The following is a 20,702-nucleotide window of genomic DNA, read 5'->3' on the forward strand; positions in this document are numbered from 1 at the left end:
CATCAATCTAAAATTAATGCATCTTCAAAAAACAGAAGTTAAATCTTTTATATTCAGTATACGACTTAACAATTACCCTACATTTATATACAATTATCCTATACTTTTATATACAATACTACTTTTATATACAATTACCATATAATTTATCAGGTCAGCTAAAATTGGATAAGAATTTCTAGTAAATTTTAAGTGGGCTAACATAACCTGTTATGAAAAGCATGATCAAAATGAAAAGAAATCTACATTTTCAGCTGAAATGTGGTCAATCATAAACAAGCTTTTTAAATTTCACATTTAATGTGAATACTGTAATTACCATTAATCATACAATGGATTATCATTTAATGGTATAATGAATATACACAGCATTCAGTTTCCTGCCTAAAGCATAATTGTAACCAAAATTGCTTAACTCTGATAAACAAGGGATTATCTATCGAGCGAGATTTCAGTCACTGGAAATTTATCCTCAATACTCAACTTTTATTTTCTAGGATGCTGTTGTAAGAATTTTTAATCATTCTAAGAAATGCAATTTATACAAAAGTATCAGTATTTGTTTAATACTATTAGAATACTCTATTTATTTGTCAGTTACATATGTAACACATACCAGCAACATATACATTTGCTGCCATGTAATATTTTTAATTCTACATCAGCAGCATGTACATGGGTGCATTAAAAGTTTTGAAACAACTAAATATTCTGAGTAATTATAAATAGTTTCTATTCATTATAATAAATTTATTTTAGATATGAAATACCAACATTGCATCTTCTTAGAACATTTAGCCAATTCCATTTTTTTATAAACCCAGAATTTAAATTTAAATATATGTTTGTGAATTGCATAGTATGTAGTGTGTACAATACATGCTCAAAAATTCTTAATGTTCAGCAAAAAATAAAAAAAATAATAGTTTACAGACCAGTATCAAATGTAAGACCCTGTGTATCTACAAGATACTGCAGGATATCTCCTTGTTCTTCAAGATGATCAGATTCTCTTAACATTGTCAACAACTCTTCAACTTCAGTATCTTTATAACATTGTCCTTCATTCCTATGAAAATTAATAAATAAACAAATTATTAAAAAAGAAGATTCAGCCCAAACATATAATTACTGTAGCATTATTTTTACTATATTATAATGGTCACAGATTTTTTTTAAGAAAGAATTTCAAAATAAATTCTTGCGTTTTATCCTCAATACAATAAACAAAACATATTTCTAAAGAAAATTCTAATTTATAAATAATATTTAACAAATAAATCAAATGCAGGATTAACAATTTGCAGGATATAATTTATGAGCAAAATAAAATCTTTAGATTTTAGAGGCTAGAGGAAATCTTTATCCGACGATATGTTTCAAGGTTAGAGAAGTTATTTTTTATGTTCTGCAGTTTATTTTCTGAGGTAGTAATTTTATGATTTTTATTTATGAATTCTAGTTTCTGGGCAAGACTGTAGACAACCCTGATCTTTCTTTCTCACTCATTCCATACATATATATATAACTTTCATTAAAGATGTGGATAAAAATTCATACAAATAAATAATACATATTCAGATTATGTTTTTTATTTCTTGTTAATTTTATTTTACAATTATAATTATAATAAATAAATAAATGCAAAAATAGCAGAAATAATAATTAACTAACCCTCATAAATTACAAAAATATTACCTTATTATTTAAGGAAGTAAACTCTCGTAAAATTGACAATCTATTTAAAATAAATGACTACTGTACAAAATAACACATTTTTTTTATACTTTAGAATATTAATTTAGCCAACAAAATTAATAAATAAACAATCACAGAAATTCTTAAACATAATGTGTGAATATCCTAATTACATACACAGACACTTGAACATATAAACATACATTTTTATATCCATTTATTAAAATACATATTTCTAAATCATATCTATCAGCCATAAGAGGAATAGGTAAACTAAGTTGTAAGAATACCAAACAACATTGCCTGACATTGTCGAGTTTTTTGATTGAAACTTACATGATTTTTAAAGACCAGTAGTGATTATCCTGCCATGTTATTTCTTAGAGCACAACAGTTAATTACTGTTCTTCTTCTAAAACAACAGTAATTGAAGAAGGAAAATGTGAGAAGTAACCTGGTTCAAATACTTTGTCTATAGTATAATGTTAATGAAAGTAAGTAATTTATTATATCCAAAATTGTTTATAAAAATTGCACATGTCTATTATTAATAGTTTAAATTAATTTTTCTTTGTCATCATTTTGATTTGGTTTTATTAATATTTATGTTTTTTTAATATCTAATGTTACAAATATTATATTTCATTACTAATATAATATATTTACATTAATATATATTATTATTGATAGGTATTAAAACCAAAATAAATACCTACTATGATGTTCTTAACTGAAATTAACAAAAAAATGTCAATAATAAATATATCTTTCAGAAATAAATAAATCATGTAAATGGAAGAAATCAAATAAATCAATTTTTCTTTTTCCAAACCTTTAAGTGAATTTGTAGGCAACATTTTTACTTATGTGATTTACTTGATGTTTTTTTACTTACATTACATATCAGTTATTATTATCTGCCCAGTCCAATTTTGTTTTGTTTACAGTAGAGATGACACCTCTTGTATAATAATTTTAAAATAATTTTTCTCAACCTTGTTGAGAAGTGTATTTTCATAAAATTTAATGGGTTAGTTTTTTAAATAATAAAGTCTGCAGTGATACGATGTATGCATTGTTTGGATTGGTTGCAGTCTTTTTGTGATTAATGTATTGTGTGAGAAAGATCTGAAATTCATTCAATACTGAGCTGCAGGCTATACTGAACTTGATGAATTATGTTCTGCTCTTCATCAATACGATGTTGATCATGTATCTGGCATTCAACAGAATAACAAATACGATGGAAAAGAACCAATTGTGTGTAAACATTGAAATATTGAAGCAGAGGTATTCAGATTTGGAATCCTGCTATTACAGAATCTTTCTTGATATTCATGATGTGCAGCTAACATATTTACATTATATATAATCACAAACAAAAAATTGTCTGCATATTCTTCATTTGAAAAAATGTATTTTAAAAAGTGATACTAAAAGATTGCAATTTTCTTCAGCTTTGAAAGCATCAGAAACATATTCAAATGCATTACATTAATTTCAATTGTAGATGGAAAATATTGATAAGACCAACTTACAAAATAAATAAATAAGTTGGTCTTATTTCTAAAACCAACTTAGAAATAAATAATTTCTGAATTTCAAAATTATTTCTAAATAATGAATTTCTGTTACTTAATATTTTTAACATAAGAATCTAAATTATGCTATAAAACTATTCATTTTTAACAATTGATTTTGTTCTGATTTCACATTGTAATACAATATGTTTTTGCCATATTTTGATCAGTTTTGTTTTAAATAAAAGTTAAATTTCTTAAACTCTTCTTATGTTTATTTGATGTTACTTAAATAAATTTTCTTAAAGTTAAATTTACTACAAAATTTTATTTGTTTATTGAAAGTTGTAAAAGTTATTATACATCAAACTTGGAAAATTGTGTTTTTATGGTAATTTTCTTAAAAATCATTAGATATACAATTCTGATAACCATTTTATTCAATTTTGAGGTCAAAAACACAAGATGAAACCATCAAATATTTTTCCTTCATCTAAGTTCCAAGAATTTCAGTATGGCTTTATTTTACTTTTTGATATGTGATATGAATCAGATGAAATTTTTTGTAAGGTGCAACTCAAAAACAAAGTATTCAGAGCTATAACTTGTGAAAACTTTAATATAGACCCATTTTTATATAAACGTTTTTCTTTATTTTCTCTTTTAGAACATATCCTGAAATCTGTTTCATTTCTTTGGAGATATTTGTCTTCATTTAATAGCATTAACTACCTTCAATTAAATATTTCCATGAATTTTTAATTCATTTTATAACAAACTTAAACATAAAAACTGCATTTTCCAACAAAAAAAAATTAGAACATATATAGAGCATTCAATACTTCTAAGTCAATTTTGTTTGTGCATTGTTATAATTGATTTTTCTCACAAACTATAATACAACAGCCAAGTGAACAGTCAGTAATCATTAATTCATGATGTACATGGTTAAACATAAAAGAATAATTACAAATTTATTTTAGACATATATCACTTGTTTACATCAATTTTTAATAATGATTAAAATTAGTGAACAGTAGTATAGGAAGTAAATGATCAATAACTTAAAAGTTTTCTCTCCAAATTTACTATGAAAATCAGTAGTAATGATTTAATTCACAGATGGACTGGAAGCTAAAGAGCTGCAGTCCTTTACACAGACGATATACTTGTGTAGATGTGTGGTGATAAAGTTTGAACAGTGCACTCACTTCACTCTGAATTAGTTTATGCCTGGACATCTTTAGATATGACTTGTAATTTCTTTTTCAGTTGAAAATGTAAATTTTACTTTAAGACAATAACAAAGTGAAAGATTGTTTTTTTTTCTTTTTTTTTTTTAAACTGAAAGAATATATTAATAAATGTGATATATTTTAATAAGAACATATTAAAATTGCTAACAGAGAACAATTGCTAACAAAGAAGAACAATTGCTAACATGTACAGGAACCACCAAACAGCAACAGTAACAATTGAAGAACATAAGAAAGAAGCCGTAATAAGAAAGGGAGTCTGACAAGGATGTTCCCTATCTCCGTTACTTTTTAATCTTTACATGGAACTAGCAGTTAATGATGTTAAAGAACAATTTAGATTCGGAGTAACAGTACAAGGTGAAAAGATAAAGATGCTACGATTTGCTGATGATATAGTAATTCTAGCTGAGAGTAAAAAGGATTTAGAAGAAACAATGAACGGCATAGATGAAGTCCTACGCAAGAACTGTCGCATGAAAATAAACAAGAACAAAACAAAAGTAATGAAATGTAGTAGAAATAACAAAGACGGACCACTGAATGTTAAAATAGGAAGAGAAAAGATTATGGAGGTAGAAGAATTTTGTTATTTGGGAAGTAGAATTACTAAAGATGGACGAAGCAGGAGCGATATAAAATGCCGAATAGCACAAGCTAAACGAGCCTTCAGTAAGAAATATAATTTGTTTACATCAAAAACTAATTTAAATGTCAGGATAAGATTTTTGAAAGTATATGTTTGGAGTGTCGCTTTATATGGAAGTGAAACTTGGACAATTGGAGTATCTGAGAAGAAAAGATTAGAAGCTTTTGAAATGTGGTGCTATAGGAGAATATTAAAAATCAGATGGGTGGATAAAGTGACAAATGAAGAGGTATTGCGGCAAATAGATGAAGAAAGAAGCATTTGGAAAAATATAGTTAAAAGAAGAGACAGACTTACAGGCCACATACTAAGGCATCCTGGAATAGTCGCTTTAATATTGGAAGGACAGGTAGAAGGGAAAATTTGTGTAGGCAGGCCACGTTTGGAATATGTAAAACAAATTGTTAGGGATGTAGGATGTAGAGGGTATACTGAAATGAAACGACTAGCACTAGATAGGGAATCTTGGAGAGCTGCATCAAACCAGTCAAATGACTGAAGACAAAAAAAAAATATTAAAATTGCTCCAGAATTTGTTAAAATAACATACATTTAAATTAAAAAATTTAATGAAATAGTCTAGTCAAACAATTAGAACTGACATTCCATTTTCCCACATCAGATGAATTTTTGTCACAATTACAATGTGCACTATATTTTCTGAAAAGTAAATACAGTATATTAATCAGATAGGTTCAAACAAACTACTGTGCACAATACTAATAAAAAACTTGAAAATGTGTATACAAATATTAAGAAAATGTGTAAGCAAGATTAGTTGTTTTGATTAAAAATTTAGTAATGTGTTAATTTTTGTAAATTGTAAAGCACTGATGAAAACAATGATTTTCATTTAATTAGTATGTCACACTGAAGAAAACAATGATTTACATTAAATTAGTATATGTCACTGAAGTATAAATGGATATGTAGTTTAGAAATAGTTATTGCATGTGGTTCTAAAAACACTCCAATGAGTAGCTGAATTTTAGATAAAGGCATTTATCAGTAAGAAAGATAGTCAATAAGAGAAAAACACACACAAATGGCATACAAAAGTTGTTAATTGCAAGACATTTATATTAATTATGGCTATTAGAAAATGAAATTGTACTACACCAGAGAAAGTGTAATCTTACTAGAATTTTTTGTTGGATCAGTACCAAAACTATAAGTAATTTTGATATAAAACATAATAAAGAGAACAATTCATTACAGTAAAATTTCCCTGCAAGAGCTATTCCATTAAATAGAAAAAAAATAGTATTTTATTCTTTCATTCAGCTATCACTTGTCTTAAGGACTTAATTTTTATGGAATAAATTTTATTCAATGTCAATTAAAATACACTTAACAGACACTTCTGTTACTCTCACAACTGTTCCCTCAAATATAAATTTATTTATTAATGCAATCAGCACACTTACTTTTTAAAATATGTATAATATTTAATTATGATTTGGTAAAACTTATGATATAAAACAATTTAAACCTAATGAACAAAATATTAGCGCACATTAGAGGCAATTGTAAAGATAAGTAATTATGCAGAATAGAGTACATTATAATAATAAGTATTAAAAGAAGAAATATATTATTAATTACTTAAAGAAGGTTTTATATTTTGGGTGGTCTATTTAAAGAGGTCTTATATATTTTTGCATTAAGTTTTTCTATTGTTAATCAGATTATTATAATCAGTTCCTTTCATGAACTTACAGTACTCTGGCTCAACATCAGTAGCTTACATTTGTGTAAGCTGTTGAAAGAAAGCCTAAGTTATCTCTAATAGAACAACTGTTTTGGATTTCTCAAGAACGATATTTATGGGGCAAAAACTTTTAGTTCAATATTATGAAGAATGTTCTAGTAACCTTCCATCAATGTGGCAGTTGTGAACAATATAGCAGTAAAGGACATCAATTTAACAATTTTCAGATTTAGGGGATGGAAATCAAAACAGATGATTCACTGCAACAGGAATTTACAATTTAGTATCTTAGATATTTCTATTGATATCCTGGGCTTCATTCATGAAAATGAAGTTAAACAAGAGCTTAAATTCTCTATGTAATTTGGGTTCTGAGAATTTTAATGGAAGGCCAAAAATGCAAATGGTGTACACAATGGAGCCACACATAAATTTACAATACAAATTCATATTAATAAATGTGATGGAAACTGCAATACAACTTCTGTACCCATCTTGCTTGATGAGTGGGTAAAGTCATACAAAACACTTAAAAACAACTCACTGAGAAAATTAAGAATGTACATACATAAGATAACCCTATATCCAAACACTTCTGTATACTGAAATTATCAATTCAATACTAATGTTGTATATAAAATGATCAACATACAATAAAATACAAAAACACATAACTGAAATTACAACCTAAACAAATTATTAACAGATTAAACATTTTCATGAAAAATAAGCATTACACTCTACCACATACATCAGTGGGTTTAAACATTTCTAGTTTCCTAACTGAAATATTTTTACTCTGAAAATACACATATCCACACAATGAAATACATGAAGACAAAACATTACACTGGGGTTGTAATGTGGATATCAATTTCATACACATAATAATGCCATAAATTTTTTAAATCATAAAAAATTTACATCAAACTCACAATTCATTACATAATAAAACAAAAAAAAAACATTCTAATTTCTAGACCTCATTGTATCAAGAGAAACAACAAGCACACCTTTGAATTAAACAGAAAACCTATCAAAACTGATTATTTATCCACAATACATGTAATCACTCAACACAATACAAATATGTAGTTTTTTGCACACGTTCCTAGTATTAACCCTAGTATTGACACATCTGTGATGGTAGTAGCTAAGCCATAGCATTAACATTGCAGCTATAATGCTGCAGCAATCCTCGTTGTTAAGGCTTGATCTAACTGCTTATTTTTATTTTTAATAATATTTTTACCCCATCAGCACTTATTTTTTATGATACTAAACATTCTAATTTTCTTTTTAAAATAAACATTCAACAATCTTATAAAAAAAAAAACTTTTCACATCTGAAAAATTACTAAAAAAGTTGGTAAATTGTGTTTATGTTTAGGTTAACCTGACATGATTTTGTTAGTTACTTTCTTTCAAAGTTATTTTTAATGTGTTTACAATGTTTTGCATATTTTGTGTATAATTTCATGTTTCTACTGATGTTTGACATCACTAGTAGTGCGAGTGAAAATGACTCAGTCAAAGATAAACAGAAAAATTGGATGATATTATGAATTCATCATAATATAATAGCATCCCTAACATTTTTCTTGTATAAGGTAGTGGTATACTCGCCACCACCACCCTCACATCATCATTACTGTTATTTTTACTTTATTCTAAATCAAAAAAGTAATAATTTATATAAACTGAAATCAATATTAGTGACTTACATAATTTTTTAATTAGGTAGGTGTTCACAGTATCAAATGTTTGTTTTGTTTTGTAAAAAACTGAAGAAATACCATCAAAAAATTTAAGGAATGTTATTAGATATAATATAAAACATATAAAAATTTAGAATTCTATCTATGAATACAGCATTATCTCTGTAAAATGAAAATTTAATTTTCTGGGATTTTTAAAATACATCCTGTGTGACCCTAAAAATTACATTTAAACGCAATTGCCCAAACAAGATTATATCTACCATTGTCTAATATGCTAAAGAAATGAAGATGAAGACCTAGCACAGGTTAATGACTATTACCTAAACTTACATGCAAGTTACATAAAATAAAAAAGGATACTAACACATTATTCATACTAATTAACATTTTCAATAAAGAAGGTCATCATGTCACTTACAAAATCAAAATATATAATATAGTACATGCCTATAAAGCACACACCAATAAACATTACAGCCCAAGAGTACGCAAACTAAAATGCAGCACCAGACTAAATACTACATAGGGCAAACTAAATGCACATTCACTCACAAATACAAAGAATATAAAAACAAGCATTACAAAAAAACTAAATAAAACACCTTTGGATATCTCTTTAGAAATGAAATATAGTTAATATTTTTATACATAATATCAAGATATCAATATAATATGTAATTTTATACAGTGTATGTGAACATCATGAACTCAACACAGCTAAAAGTACAAAATTTACAACATATTAAATTTGACAAACTATTCACAATGGATTTGTATCTAGTTTGCCCAACTAGTATTTACTTTAATTAGTATGTAGTTTGTCAAATTTAGTATGTAACTTCTAAGTTAATGTAAATCTAGTTTGCCCAATATAGTATTTATTACATTTAAGTAATTCAAAACAGAAATCAATGTGGGTAAAATTTCAATTTGATTAAAAAGTGAAAGATTAAATAATTAAGTTAAACCCTGTTAAAATAATAATATTTTTATAAAAATGTCAAGGAATGTTAACACTCAGGTAAAACAATCTATATACAACATGAGTAAAATATGGCTCAATAAATTAATACAAATAAAAAATAAATAAACAAACCTTTCTGGTTTGCCCCCAATCTGTATTATTGGTACCCTATAAAAATTAACATATATTTTAATTTTAAAAAAATTTACAAAAAAAAATCATTTTATAAAATACCTACTGTGTTTAATTTTGATACATAAATATTTTTATATTATAATCTTGAAAAATTAGTCATACAACTAACAGGTACTCAATCTCATAGGCAAACTGCACAAACCCATTAATGTCAAATTCAATAGTGTTGTTTAGATTAATCTGGACTCAACTAGACTAGGGACATGAAATTTCTAAGGAAAATTATTATGAAACACATAATGAACTGAAACACAAAAACAACTTCCATATGAGTGCAATCTCTCTTTTTTCTGTTTAGCCTCTAAAACTACCATAAGGTATTACTTCAGAGAAAGAATGAGGATGATATGTATGCATGTAAATGAAGTGGTATCTTGTACAGTCTCAGGTCGACCATTCCTCAGATGTGTGGTTAATTGAAACCCAACCACCAAAGAATGACCGATAACCATAATCTAGTATTCAAATCTGCATAAAAGTAACTGCTTTTACTAGAATTTGAACCTTACAATTCTTGACTTCAATATCAGCTGATTTGTGATGACAAGTTCACCACTAGGCAACTCAGTGGGTTACATGAGTGCAATTTGTGCCTACAAAAGCTACAGGTCTAAATATTTATGCAGTAACATCACAATAGTTGGGCAATGTTGCTGTATATTTTATTTTATTTATCCTGTTTTTATATGTGGTACATCATTTTCACATATTAATTTAGAATAGTCTATTTTCAACACTAACAGCATCACTTTACAAGGAAATTATTATTAAAAAAAATCCAAATGAAATGTTCTAAAAAAATCACTTGTTCCAAATGCTATTCATTTATTGTATAATGCGAGTGCATAATTGTTCATTATTATGTAAAAAAAATTAAAAAAAATTTTCAACTGCACTGCTGTAAGAAAGCTGATCAAACCTTTCAATGAAAGCAGTTCAAATGTACTGAACTACTTTGTTGCACATAATCCATCTATGTAGTCAAAACACATACAAAAATTATAGGAAATATTCCATATATTTAAAAATACTCTTAAAAAGTTTTGGCACAATGAAGTTACATTATAATTTTTATAGTTTCTAACAATGTTGCATAAAAATTTAATTTATAAAATGTTACTAGCATTTTTACCTTAAAAGATTATTTTATCATACTGCAAGTTCATAATTTTTAAAACATTTTAAAGAAAAAAAAATTCCATTAGTCTTGTTGAAAATTTTATTACTTGCGAAATTTAAGTCAGGTACTTTAATTATTTTTTTAAATTAATGTTTGGTTTCAGAACACTTCATGTAAAAACGAAAGCAGGAGAGAGAAAAGTAGCAACAAGTTTAGTAGGACCTAGTAGGACCCTAGTCAACTGTACAAGTTGAGAATTATATACATAACATGTGCTAGTTTTCTCCAAAAGATTAATATAGGAATGACAAATAAATTTCTTGTTTTACTTAAAAATACATTTAAGTGATTCAGTTCAGAAACAAATGTGGATAATATTTCAAAAAATTTAACTGTAAATAAAAAATTAAAATTATATTTTTTAAAAATAATTTTTTCCAATGACTGGTTCTAATACAGTAGTCATTAAAAAAATTGCTATTTGGCTAACTAAAGTAGACAAATAGTAGTAGTCTTTTTCATTAATTTATGTACTCATATTTTAACAACATATCAAACACACAATACAAATATTTTAACATATTATAATAAACATACAGTTTCATCATTTTAATAAATAACAGGATAGAAAATGAGTTATGAAGGAAAGAATTTTTATTATTAAACCTGCTGGGAATTATACAGTCTGTTAGTAGTCAGTTTGTAGCACTAAACAGTTGTACAGACAAGTTGTGTACTCCATTCTATGCTTACAACAAGTGAATTTACTCTTTCCTAACATATACTGAAATTTCCAGCAAGTTAATGTTTTTTTTCTTCAAAACAAACCAAATTTTTGGGGTTGTAAAACCCCCAAAATACATATTTCTTCTTAGTTTTTCAGAGTTTTCTTCAAATAAATTAAATTTCACAATAATACAGAAAAGAGCAAGTCTTACTATGGCATACACATATATTTTTTTTATCATGAGTATCTTTAAAATATGCCTCTTCAAATTTGTTTTATGTATACATTAATTTGTAAGTGCTATTCAGGGGATAAATAAATAAATACAACCCAATACAAAAGTACATTTAAATAAATAAATGCAATAACAAAAAACATAGACAATAACTACTTCCCATACCTACAGAATCAACAGTAATTAAATAAGCTTTGAAAATATATCCAAGTGTAACATTACGGTTTTAATTAATTTTTTTTTGTGAAATACTTCTCATGATCCTTCTTTACTAGTAGAGATAATTTTTTAATGAGAGATGGTTGAAATGCTCACTAACATCAGCAACAAAAATGAATTTTTTTTTCATTTATTAATCAAAATATATAAAACAAGATTATTACTTAGCAATCAATATACTTTTAAAACTTTCTTCTCTGCCACATTAATTGATGAAATATATGATGTATACATTACATTAGAAAAAAATTTATTACTGTTACCTGAGACGTGGTGTTCCTGACTGTTTCCAAGATGTGACAACCTCCTCAGGCGATGGACTGCGAGGTATGTTCTTAGTTGGTGATGATTCTGTTGGTACAAGTGGTAAGATACCAGCTGATGAAAGTCTCCGCTCATCAACAACTAGACCTGAATCCACTGTTTGAAATATTATAAATTTATTTCAGCAAAAAATAAGAGAAATAAAAAAATTTCAACTTAACTGCTTAGCATAACAACTTGATTCAGATTTAAGTCTGACTTTACCTCTCTCTCTTTTGTCCTGTTTAGTCTCTGGGAATTACCGTTCAGGTATTACTTCAAAGGATGAATGAGGATGATATGTATGAGTGTAAATGAAGTGGTTTTGTACAGTCTCAGTTTGACCATTCCTGAGATGTGTGATTAATTGAAACCCAATCACCAAAGATCACCAGTATCCATGATCTAATATTCAAATCCATATAAAATAATTGGCTTTACTAGGGCTTGAATGCTGGAACTCTCGACTTCCAAATCAGCTGATTTGGGAAGACGCGTTCATCAGACTAAAGTGGTAAGTCTGACTTTACCTGACAGACACCTAGCAAACCTTGACAAAAAAGATAGGTATTATCCCTCCAATCCACAAAACAGTTTACTTATCCTTATGTAACAGTTGACTTATGTACTTATGTAAGAAAGAAGGAATAAAAAATATTGAAAAGGATAAGGTGAAAGGTGATAAGGAGTGGATGATAATCCGTTGGAAAGACCTTCAAGAGATTTTGATAGTTTTCAGACTAGTGTAACATCATAAAGAAAACAGAAAGATGATATTTATTTCCATAGTCATACACAAAATATAATTGTAAGTTGATGATATTAAATATATACATAAGTTTAATTATACATGATATATATAAGACAAAGATATCAGACTATGAAAATTAAATTACTCACTCTATAAGCCTAAAGTGAGATTATCATCAAAATGATCAGATGAAAAAATGAGAAAAAGTATAGTCATTATGGTAAATTAATATTAAAATTCATATTTTAAAATTCTTCTTATCTTTATTAAAGGAAATATAACAAAAATTATACATGCAAATAAAATAATCTAATCTTAATTAATCTGTTTAAAAGTTTAGTACTTAATATTTTGTTATTTATTTATTGATATACAAACAGTTTTTTGTCTTATAATAATAAAAACTAAAAAACGGGTAGGAATAAAAGTAATGAGAAAATAAATAAGGTATAAAGCATCTAAAAATAAATAAATATATAATGGCTAGAACTTTATACCTAATACTTTTAATGTTCCTAATTTAACTAAAATGTATTATCCTTCTTCAATAAGAAACTTTTATTAGCCTTACCATATTATTATTATCTCTTTAAATAATTTGTCAAACTCTGTAATGTAATACTTACCCCAAAATATTACCTAAAAAAAAGTTTCAATATTTTCATTTGTATAGAAATAATTCCTTATCAATTTAAAAAAATACTTCCATTATATATTGTTCTTATCTCCTTATGTAATTTATTAAATGATTTTAGAGGTAGAATCTTTTAAAAATTTGATTATTTTGGTTATATTGTAATGCAATCTTGAGTAAAAGTGAAATACAACATCTTCACGACTTTAGTACTATATTACGATCTAAGGTAATAGAATTTTCTAAATACAATAATTATTCCCTTTTCATTTTATTATGACTGTTTTACTTTAAATTAAAATTAATTAATTTCCCCATATTTTGTAGTACATTCGCAAGTCTCATAGGCGTAATGAATAGGTTATAAGTTTCTTTAGTTGATCGGATTTTAGTTTATATTAACAATTTTTTAGCCTTTCATTATAGTATTATGCAATATTTTTTCTAAATAATGATTGCTTTCTTTTTATTTTGGAAACAAGGATGTTATCTATCCATGCACAATGAGGATTCTTTTTAGTTAATTTTTTTGTAGGTGTAAGTTGCTTTTTCAGTTCATTTATTTAGAAGATACACAAATATGTTTAAGGCCTTGTTTACTATTATTATTGTAAACATCATTGCAGTCAGTATTATCCAGTCAATACCATAAATGTTAATTTTTTAATAATTTGTTTTGCCTTGGTTTGTGTGATTAATTATTTCTACTGATTTCATGGAACAGTCTGTAATATCATTTTGGTCTGTGATGGGTTGGTGTGTGAAATATTATTTTGTTTTCTCAGGTGTATTACATTTAATAATTAATCAACTGTTTGAATCTAGTCTGGTTATTTGAATATAAACAGACTAAAATGTATTATCCTTCTTCAATAAGAAACTTTTATTAGCCTTACCATATTATTATTATTATTTCTTTAAATAATTTGTCAAACTCTGTAATGTAATATTTACTTAATTTATATCTGTTATCATTAAAATTTAATATTAAGAAATCCGACAGTGGTTTTAATTAATTCTTCATCTTTTAGTTCCTCGTCATTTTCAAACCTTCTGTAACGCAAGCTACTGATAATCGTAATAACCATTAGATGCAAGTTGAGATTGTGTGATGGATATTCAAAAATTTTCCAGTGAAGCTGATTTAATTCTTGAACCATTTTTTTGCTGTATACAGTTAAGAAACAAAATCATGCAGTTACAAAATCCCACATTAAGTCATGCAGAAACAAAATCCCACTGCAAAGCTACCCACATCTTTCGTTCTGAATAGCATGTCAAAGTTTTTTAAGAGTTTCACAAAATGAATTGGCACATTACATCTGAGTGTAGATTATTTGTTGACTTTGGATCCTGTTGGGTGAAAGAATACCTTGATGTTGTAGGTATGGCCACAGAGCCAAATTTTGTAAATTTACACTTGTCTGAGTGCATTGTGGCAAGAAAGGCCACAAACGCAATGATTGTCCACAGAAATCAGAGATTCCGACCTCCGGGAACTGCAAAAGGTTGTGCAAGAATCATAAATACTGAGTTGTTAGTAGAGTATGAGGTTGTTACTTATGGACAGCTGAGCTATACTTTAAAACTCTTGATGGTTAAGTTTGGTCAGCTGAATGCTGATAGTATGAAGTCCAACTTGAGTTAGGTGAAATTGTTGAGCGATGGAGCCTCGATGTTATTTTCCTGCAGCAGCCGTAACTGATTAAGGGTGATCTGCCAGGTTTTTATGGCTGGAAAAAGTTTTATGTAGGACATAATAGCATGTCTGCTATTCTGTGTATGAGGTCGCTTGATAGTGTCCTTTGTGCGACAGGCTTCTGACATATATCATGTAGTGGTCAGGCTTGTCATTAATAGTCAGGTCTTGATTGTTATCAGCTCGTACTTTGAGTATTGGGATCCCACTGAGGAACATCTGGCAAGATAGGATAGGATCCTTAGATTGACAGGCAATTGTCCATACCTTAGAGGAGCTGATGTTAATGCCAAATCGCTTTTTTGGCACAGTGAGATCACTGATTTTAGAGGTGAATTGGTTGAAGGTTTCATCACACAGCATGATTCTGAGGTCTTTACTGTTGCAAACCAGTTGGCCTACCTAGATCGGCATGGCCGATAGATGGAGGGCCTTTTGTCACACTAATATTGACATTACCATTGGTAGACATATACCTGGTAGGAAGCTGGACTAGTAGTTTGTGGTTGATGATTGCTCTAGCGATCATCGTCTAATACTTTTTGAACTGATGGATGGGCTGCACGATGTTCATGGAAGGCATTTTCCTGTTCTGCAGGGACGCTTCCTGTACAGGAGGGCAGATTGGCCTGGATTTTCTAATCTCATTGAGTCCGAGCTTGAAGTCTTTTCTCAAAGCCTGGACGAGCTCCCATTGGATGGTCTGGCAGAAAATTTTACTTCTGTGGTGGTAGCAGCTACTGATAGTTCTATTCCCCAAGGCTCTGGCTGGGAATGTGTAGCAGGTTGGTGAACTTGGGATTTGACTGTGATGAGTCTACTTGCAAATTATTGTGGAGAGAGGGCCAGGTACTATCATTATATTAGGTCTTCTAAGTGTAATTCCTGGTGCTCATTTGTTAAGGAGCAAGGAAATAAGAACCCTTGGGGTGTTGTATACAGAGTACTTGGACATAAGCATAGGAAGGAAGTCCTTTTATTAGCCCTTTTGACTCAGGATGGTGTGATGAATGAAAATTGTGTCCTCCACATTTTGTTAAATGATTTGTTTCCTGATGACACTGAGACTTATGAGACTTTGTATCACCAACGTGTCTGGTGAGAAATTGCTGAGTTCCATATGATGTACAGTCTCTTGAGATTACCAAGGCGAAGGTTCATCAGGTGGTCTGTAGTATGGTACGACAAAAAAGCCCCCCCAGATATGATTGTATCACGGTGGAACTCCTTGTTTGCTCGTTGCTCATGATTCTTGATCCCCTGACTAGGTTTTTTAATAGGATGCTTTCTGCTGGATTTTTCCTAGCATGTTGGAAGCATGAAGAATTGATATTGCTTTTTAAAGGTGGCGACAAGGACCATATTGTTAGTTCTTTTTATTCGCCTTTGACGCTCTTGCCTGTAGTTGGAAAGGTTTTTTTTGAGTAAGTTAATATCTCTGTATTATTAGAAGGTTAACTGCTGAGAATTTATTGATGGACAGCCAATATGGCTTCCGGCCTGGCAAGAGCACGGAGGACACCATATTGAAGGTGATGAATATTGCTTCCTCCAGTATATGTAGGTATGTGTTTTTCTGGATATATCCAGCGCTTTTAATAACTTATAGGGACCCTCTGCCTCGTTTCAAATGCAGAAATGTGGTTGTACATGGAATGAAATAAGGATTTTTTCAGATTATTTCAGCCACCAAACCGTTGCCCTCCGTGATGGTAGCTTGGAAGTAGGGAAGACCCTATCCAAAGGGTGCCCGCAGGGCAATGTATTGGATCCCCTTCTCTGGATAATTGAGTTCGTTTCTATGTTACGGTTAAGGTTGCCTAGTAGTGGTTTCCGCATTACTACTTATGCAGATGATGGGCTATTGCTAGTTGAGGGGAACTCGTGGAATGAGACAGAACTCTGAGCTCTCCAAGTTGCCTGTGCATGTGAGATTCTCTGGTTGTGGAGTCTCCGCATAAGATGATTTTTAGTTGAGAAAAAACCACAATTATGTTGTTGAAGGGTCAACTGGCCAATTCACGCTGAGCACGGGTTGAAGACTGTTGCTGCCTTTTTTGGAATTCACAGAGTTATCCATCCCAATTGGGGGTTGAATTTCCATACCATGCGTATCCTCTACAAGGGTGTAAATGAGGCTATTATGTTATATGCTGTGCCTGTCTGGGCTCATCGCATGATCTTTAGGTGTTACAGGGACTTTTTTTGAGAGTCCAGCATCTCCTTCTGTTGGCTGTTCTCGAGGGTTACAGGACTGTGTCTGTGTCGCAGGAGGCAGTCTGTGTTATTGCTGGCATTAAGCCGATAGATATTCTTGCCATAAAACAAAAGGAATGTTATATTTCCAAACAGGGTGGCTTCTTAGTTTGGAACATTTTACATCAGGGTTTTACATCTCAGCAGGCCAGGTGGGATGACTCTCCTGTTGGTTGTTACAAGTACGGCATATTTCCAATTGTTTCTGATTTGCACAGTTAGGTGGTTTTCCTCCAGTTGGCATATTATGTAATTCCTTTCCATGCATGGTACTTTTACGGAGAGATTGGCTAGGTTTCATTTAGTAGATTCAGGTCTATGCCCAGATTGTGGGATTGATGACAACGGATCATGTCCTCCATGTCTGTCCCCGGTACGAGGCTGAATATACCAGAGTAGTTAGAGAACTTGAGAGAGTGAAATCCTTTCTGGAACTCCAAGTTAACTGGAATGGGGAAAGGTCGATAGTGGCTGGTTTTCTCAGTTCCCTCGCATTACATAGATTGGCTGAAGGTGTTTAAATGGAGTAGGAGCCCGGGTGGCTTTTGGCAGAGACATTTGATTGGCTGGGAGTAGGTGTTTTCGAGCAGTGATTGTTGAAGTCAAATGGTGGAGCCAGTGTCAGGGGAGGGGTGACCGCACTACCGAGGGCATGGTTGTCCATGCAGCCATAAGGTGTGGCATGGTCTTCAGGTATGATGTTTATAGTGGCTGATGGGAAATAGGTCTGAATTTCATTGCTATGTATAACACATTTTGAACAGTGTGAGTTTAGCACTGTATTGACTCGTTACTTAATTGATGATTGAGGCATTTACAGTCACAAGCGTTGGTATTAAAATTGGAGTAGGTGCGGGGTTCACACTTCTGCAGACTTGGTTAGCTAGTTCACAGGGTTATATTGTAGAAAAAGAAGAGTGAAAATGTCCAAAAAAAGCCTAAAGCGAAGGTGTTGGCTGAGATAATAATTTTTACTGATGTTAATGTCTGCCAAGGCATTTGCATTGGTGGCAACCTGACTGATGATTGTGAGATGTAATCAGTCAGAGGGTCTAAAGACAACCTCCAGGGCTCGGAACAGTGGGGGTGGTGTGACAACTGGAATCGCCACAAGGTGGGTGTCTTTCCCTACAGGATTGGGATGTCCCAAAAAACTTCTTGAACTTCAGAGATGATGAATATTACTACTGAATCAATTATTATTTTGTTTTAACATAGGTGTACGATATAAAAGTCTCATCTCCAGTCATCACAATGTTAAGTAGTTCATCTTCATTTTATTAGTGCTGCAAAAATGTGAATCTGGTTTTTCCTTGTGTTTATTTGTAAACATTTGTTCATCCACTTGGTGCACAACTTTCTCTATCCATTTCCTGTTAAAATTTTGTAAATCAGCTAGTCAAACATTTGGAAACTCATTTGTTAATTTTGAAAACGTTAACTATTTTTTTGCAAATGTTTTTTCCAAAAAATCATTTTTTATTACAGACAGACTATAATTTTCATTGTGAACATTTGTTCTAGCTTCTCAAAACAAACTGACATCATTTTTTTAACTTTACCTTTTCATAAAACATTTCAAATTCTTTGTGGATTTCAGCACTTTGTGGACTCCTTGAACCGCAAAGTTTGGAGGACTATTTATTTTAGTTTCTTTTTTTTTTTTATAACACTACAGTCCAACTGGACCTTGGGTTCCTTGACAATGCACCTTCGATTATCTCTTCTAGTTGTTACTCCTGTACAGTCCCTCATCCCACATCACATTCTACAGCCAATATATCCTTGGTCTTCCTCTTAAATCTTTCCTCTTAGCAACAGCTTCTGCAGCCTTTTGCAAAGCACACTCTCCATGAGACCAAACAAACTAATTCTCTTGATTTAATAAATCTTACAGTATCCTCTTTGTAATATATTTTCCATTTCATAATTATGTCTCATTCTCCACAATCCCTCCTCATTGACTGGACCATACATTTTCCTATATTATCTTGTGTTCAAGAATCTTCAGAGCATTCATGTCCGCTGCTGTCAGGGTCTACATCTAGCATCTGTATGTTAGCACTAATCTGATTAATCGTTTATAAATTTTAATTCTAACAATAAACACACTATTATTAATTTAGATTTCAGTAGCTTTAGGTTTGCATAATATGTTTTATTTTTGCTTATTATTCTCTCATTAATTCCACAAGAAATTCTATTGTCAAATGTAATTAGAGTCTCTAAATACATATTTACAAAATATTTTACAAACTCAAATTTACAGAGTACTATCAGGATTGTACCTACTATTCTTCTTACTAGGTCAGATGACATTTTTATATTTTTGTTTTGTTCTCTTCTATTCTAAATAGTATTTAGTTTAAAATGGGGCATTCTCTTTAAATTTTAGATTTAAGTAATTATTTTCATTTTTTTTGTTATTTTTTAACATTTTATTACACCTTTCAAAGTTAATCTCCCAAAAAATGGTAAGCACATAACAAGATTTGTAAAATATTTTAATTTCTATATATTAATTGTTTTTACTACTTTCTCATTCCCTTATTATTCTCACTTATGTAGTACTTAAATTTATAGTAAACGGATAAAACAGCCTAACATTATGCTTATTTAAAACAATTAAAAAAAAAAAATTAAGCAATCTTTTAGTTAACATATTATTCTCTACATTGCAAAAAAAATAGAGTTAGTTGCCCAAAAAATATTATTCATTAATCTAGCCTTGAAATATAAAATGAACCTACTCCAAATTTCTTCATCAAAATATTTCAAATATTTACACTTTTATGTCTTTGTAACAGCATGCTTCAAGAAAATTAATACTATACTATAAGGACTCACAATCAGCATTAATAATGGATCTTGTTTTTTTTATGGCTCCCTTAACAGACATCCGACGTCTTGGATTCATTCGGTGTTTGGAAGTAGGTTTTACTAGAAGGGATGATCGATGTGAAGACTTCATTAGATGTTCATCTAAATACTGTTCAACTTGAGGATTAAGCCCTGTAAAATGAAAAGAAAAACAATTATAATGA

General features: G+C 29.8%; 1 protein-coding gene across 5 annotated transcripts in view; it reads right to left on the minus strand.

Moving 5' to 3' along the window:
* Positions 1-20,702, minus strand: part of LOC142318865 (putative phosphorylase b kinase regulatory subunit alpha) — a 149,233-nt gene that overhangs the window by 32,689 nt on the left and 95,842 nt on the right. For 4 of the 5 annotated variants that reach the window (XM_075355439.1, XM_075355435.1, XM_075355438.1 and 1 more), the window contains 4 exons: positions 20,506-20,670; positions 12,279-12,435; positions 9,652-9,687; positions 936-1,069 (listed from right to left, as the gene is read on the minus strand). In XM_075355439.1, the coding sequence (XP_075211554.1) occupies positions 936-1,069; positions 9,652-9,687; positions 12,279-12,435; positions 20,506-20,670 (492 nt within the window). The remainder of the gene's footprint in view (positions 1-935; positions 1,070-9,651; positions 9,688-12,278; positions 12,436-20,505; positions 20,671-20,702) is intronic. The other variant, XM_075355436.1, reaches the window with a different exon arrangement.

This window comes from Lycorma delicatula, chromosome 2 (assembly GCF_047948215.1).
Source record: "Lycorma delicatula isolate Av1 chromosome 2, ASM4794821v1, whole genome shotgun sequence".
Lineage (NCBI taxonomy): Eukaryota > Metazoa > Arthropoda > Insecta > Hemiptera > Fulgoridae > Lycorma > Lycorma delicatula.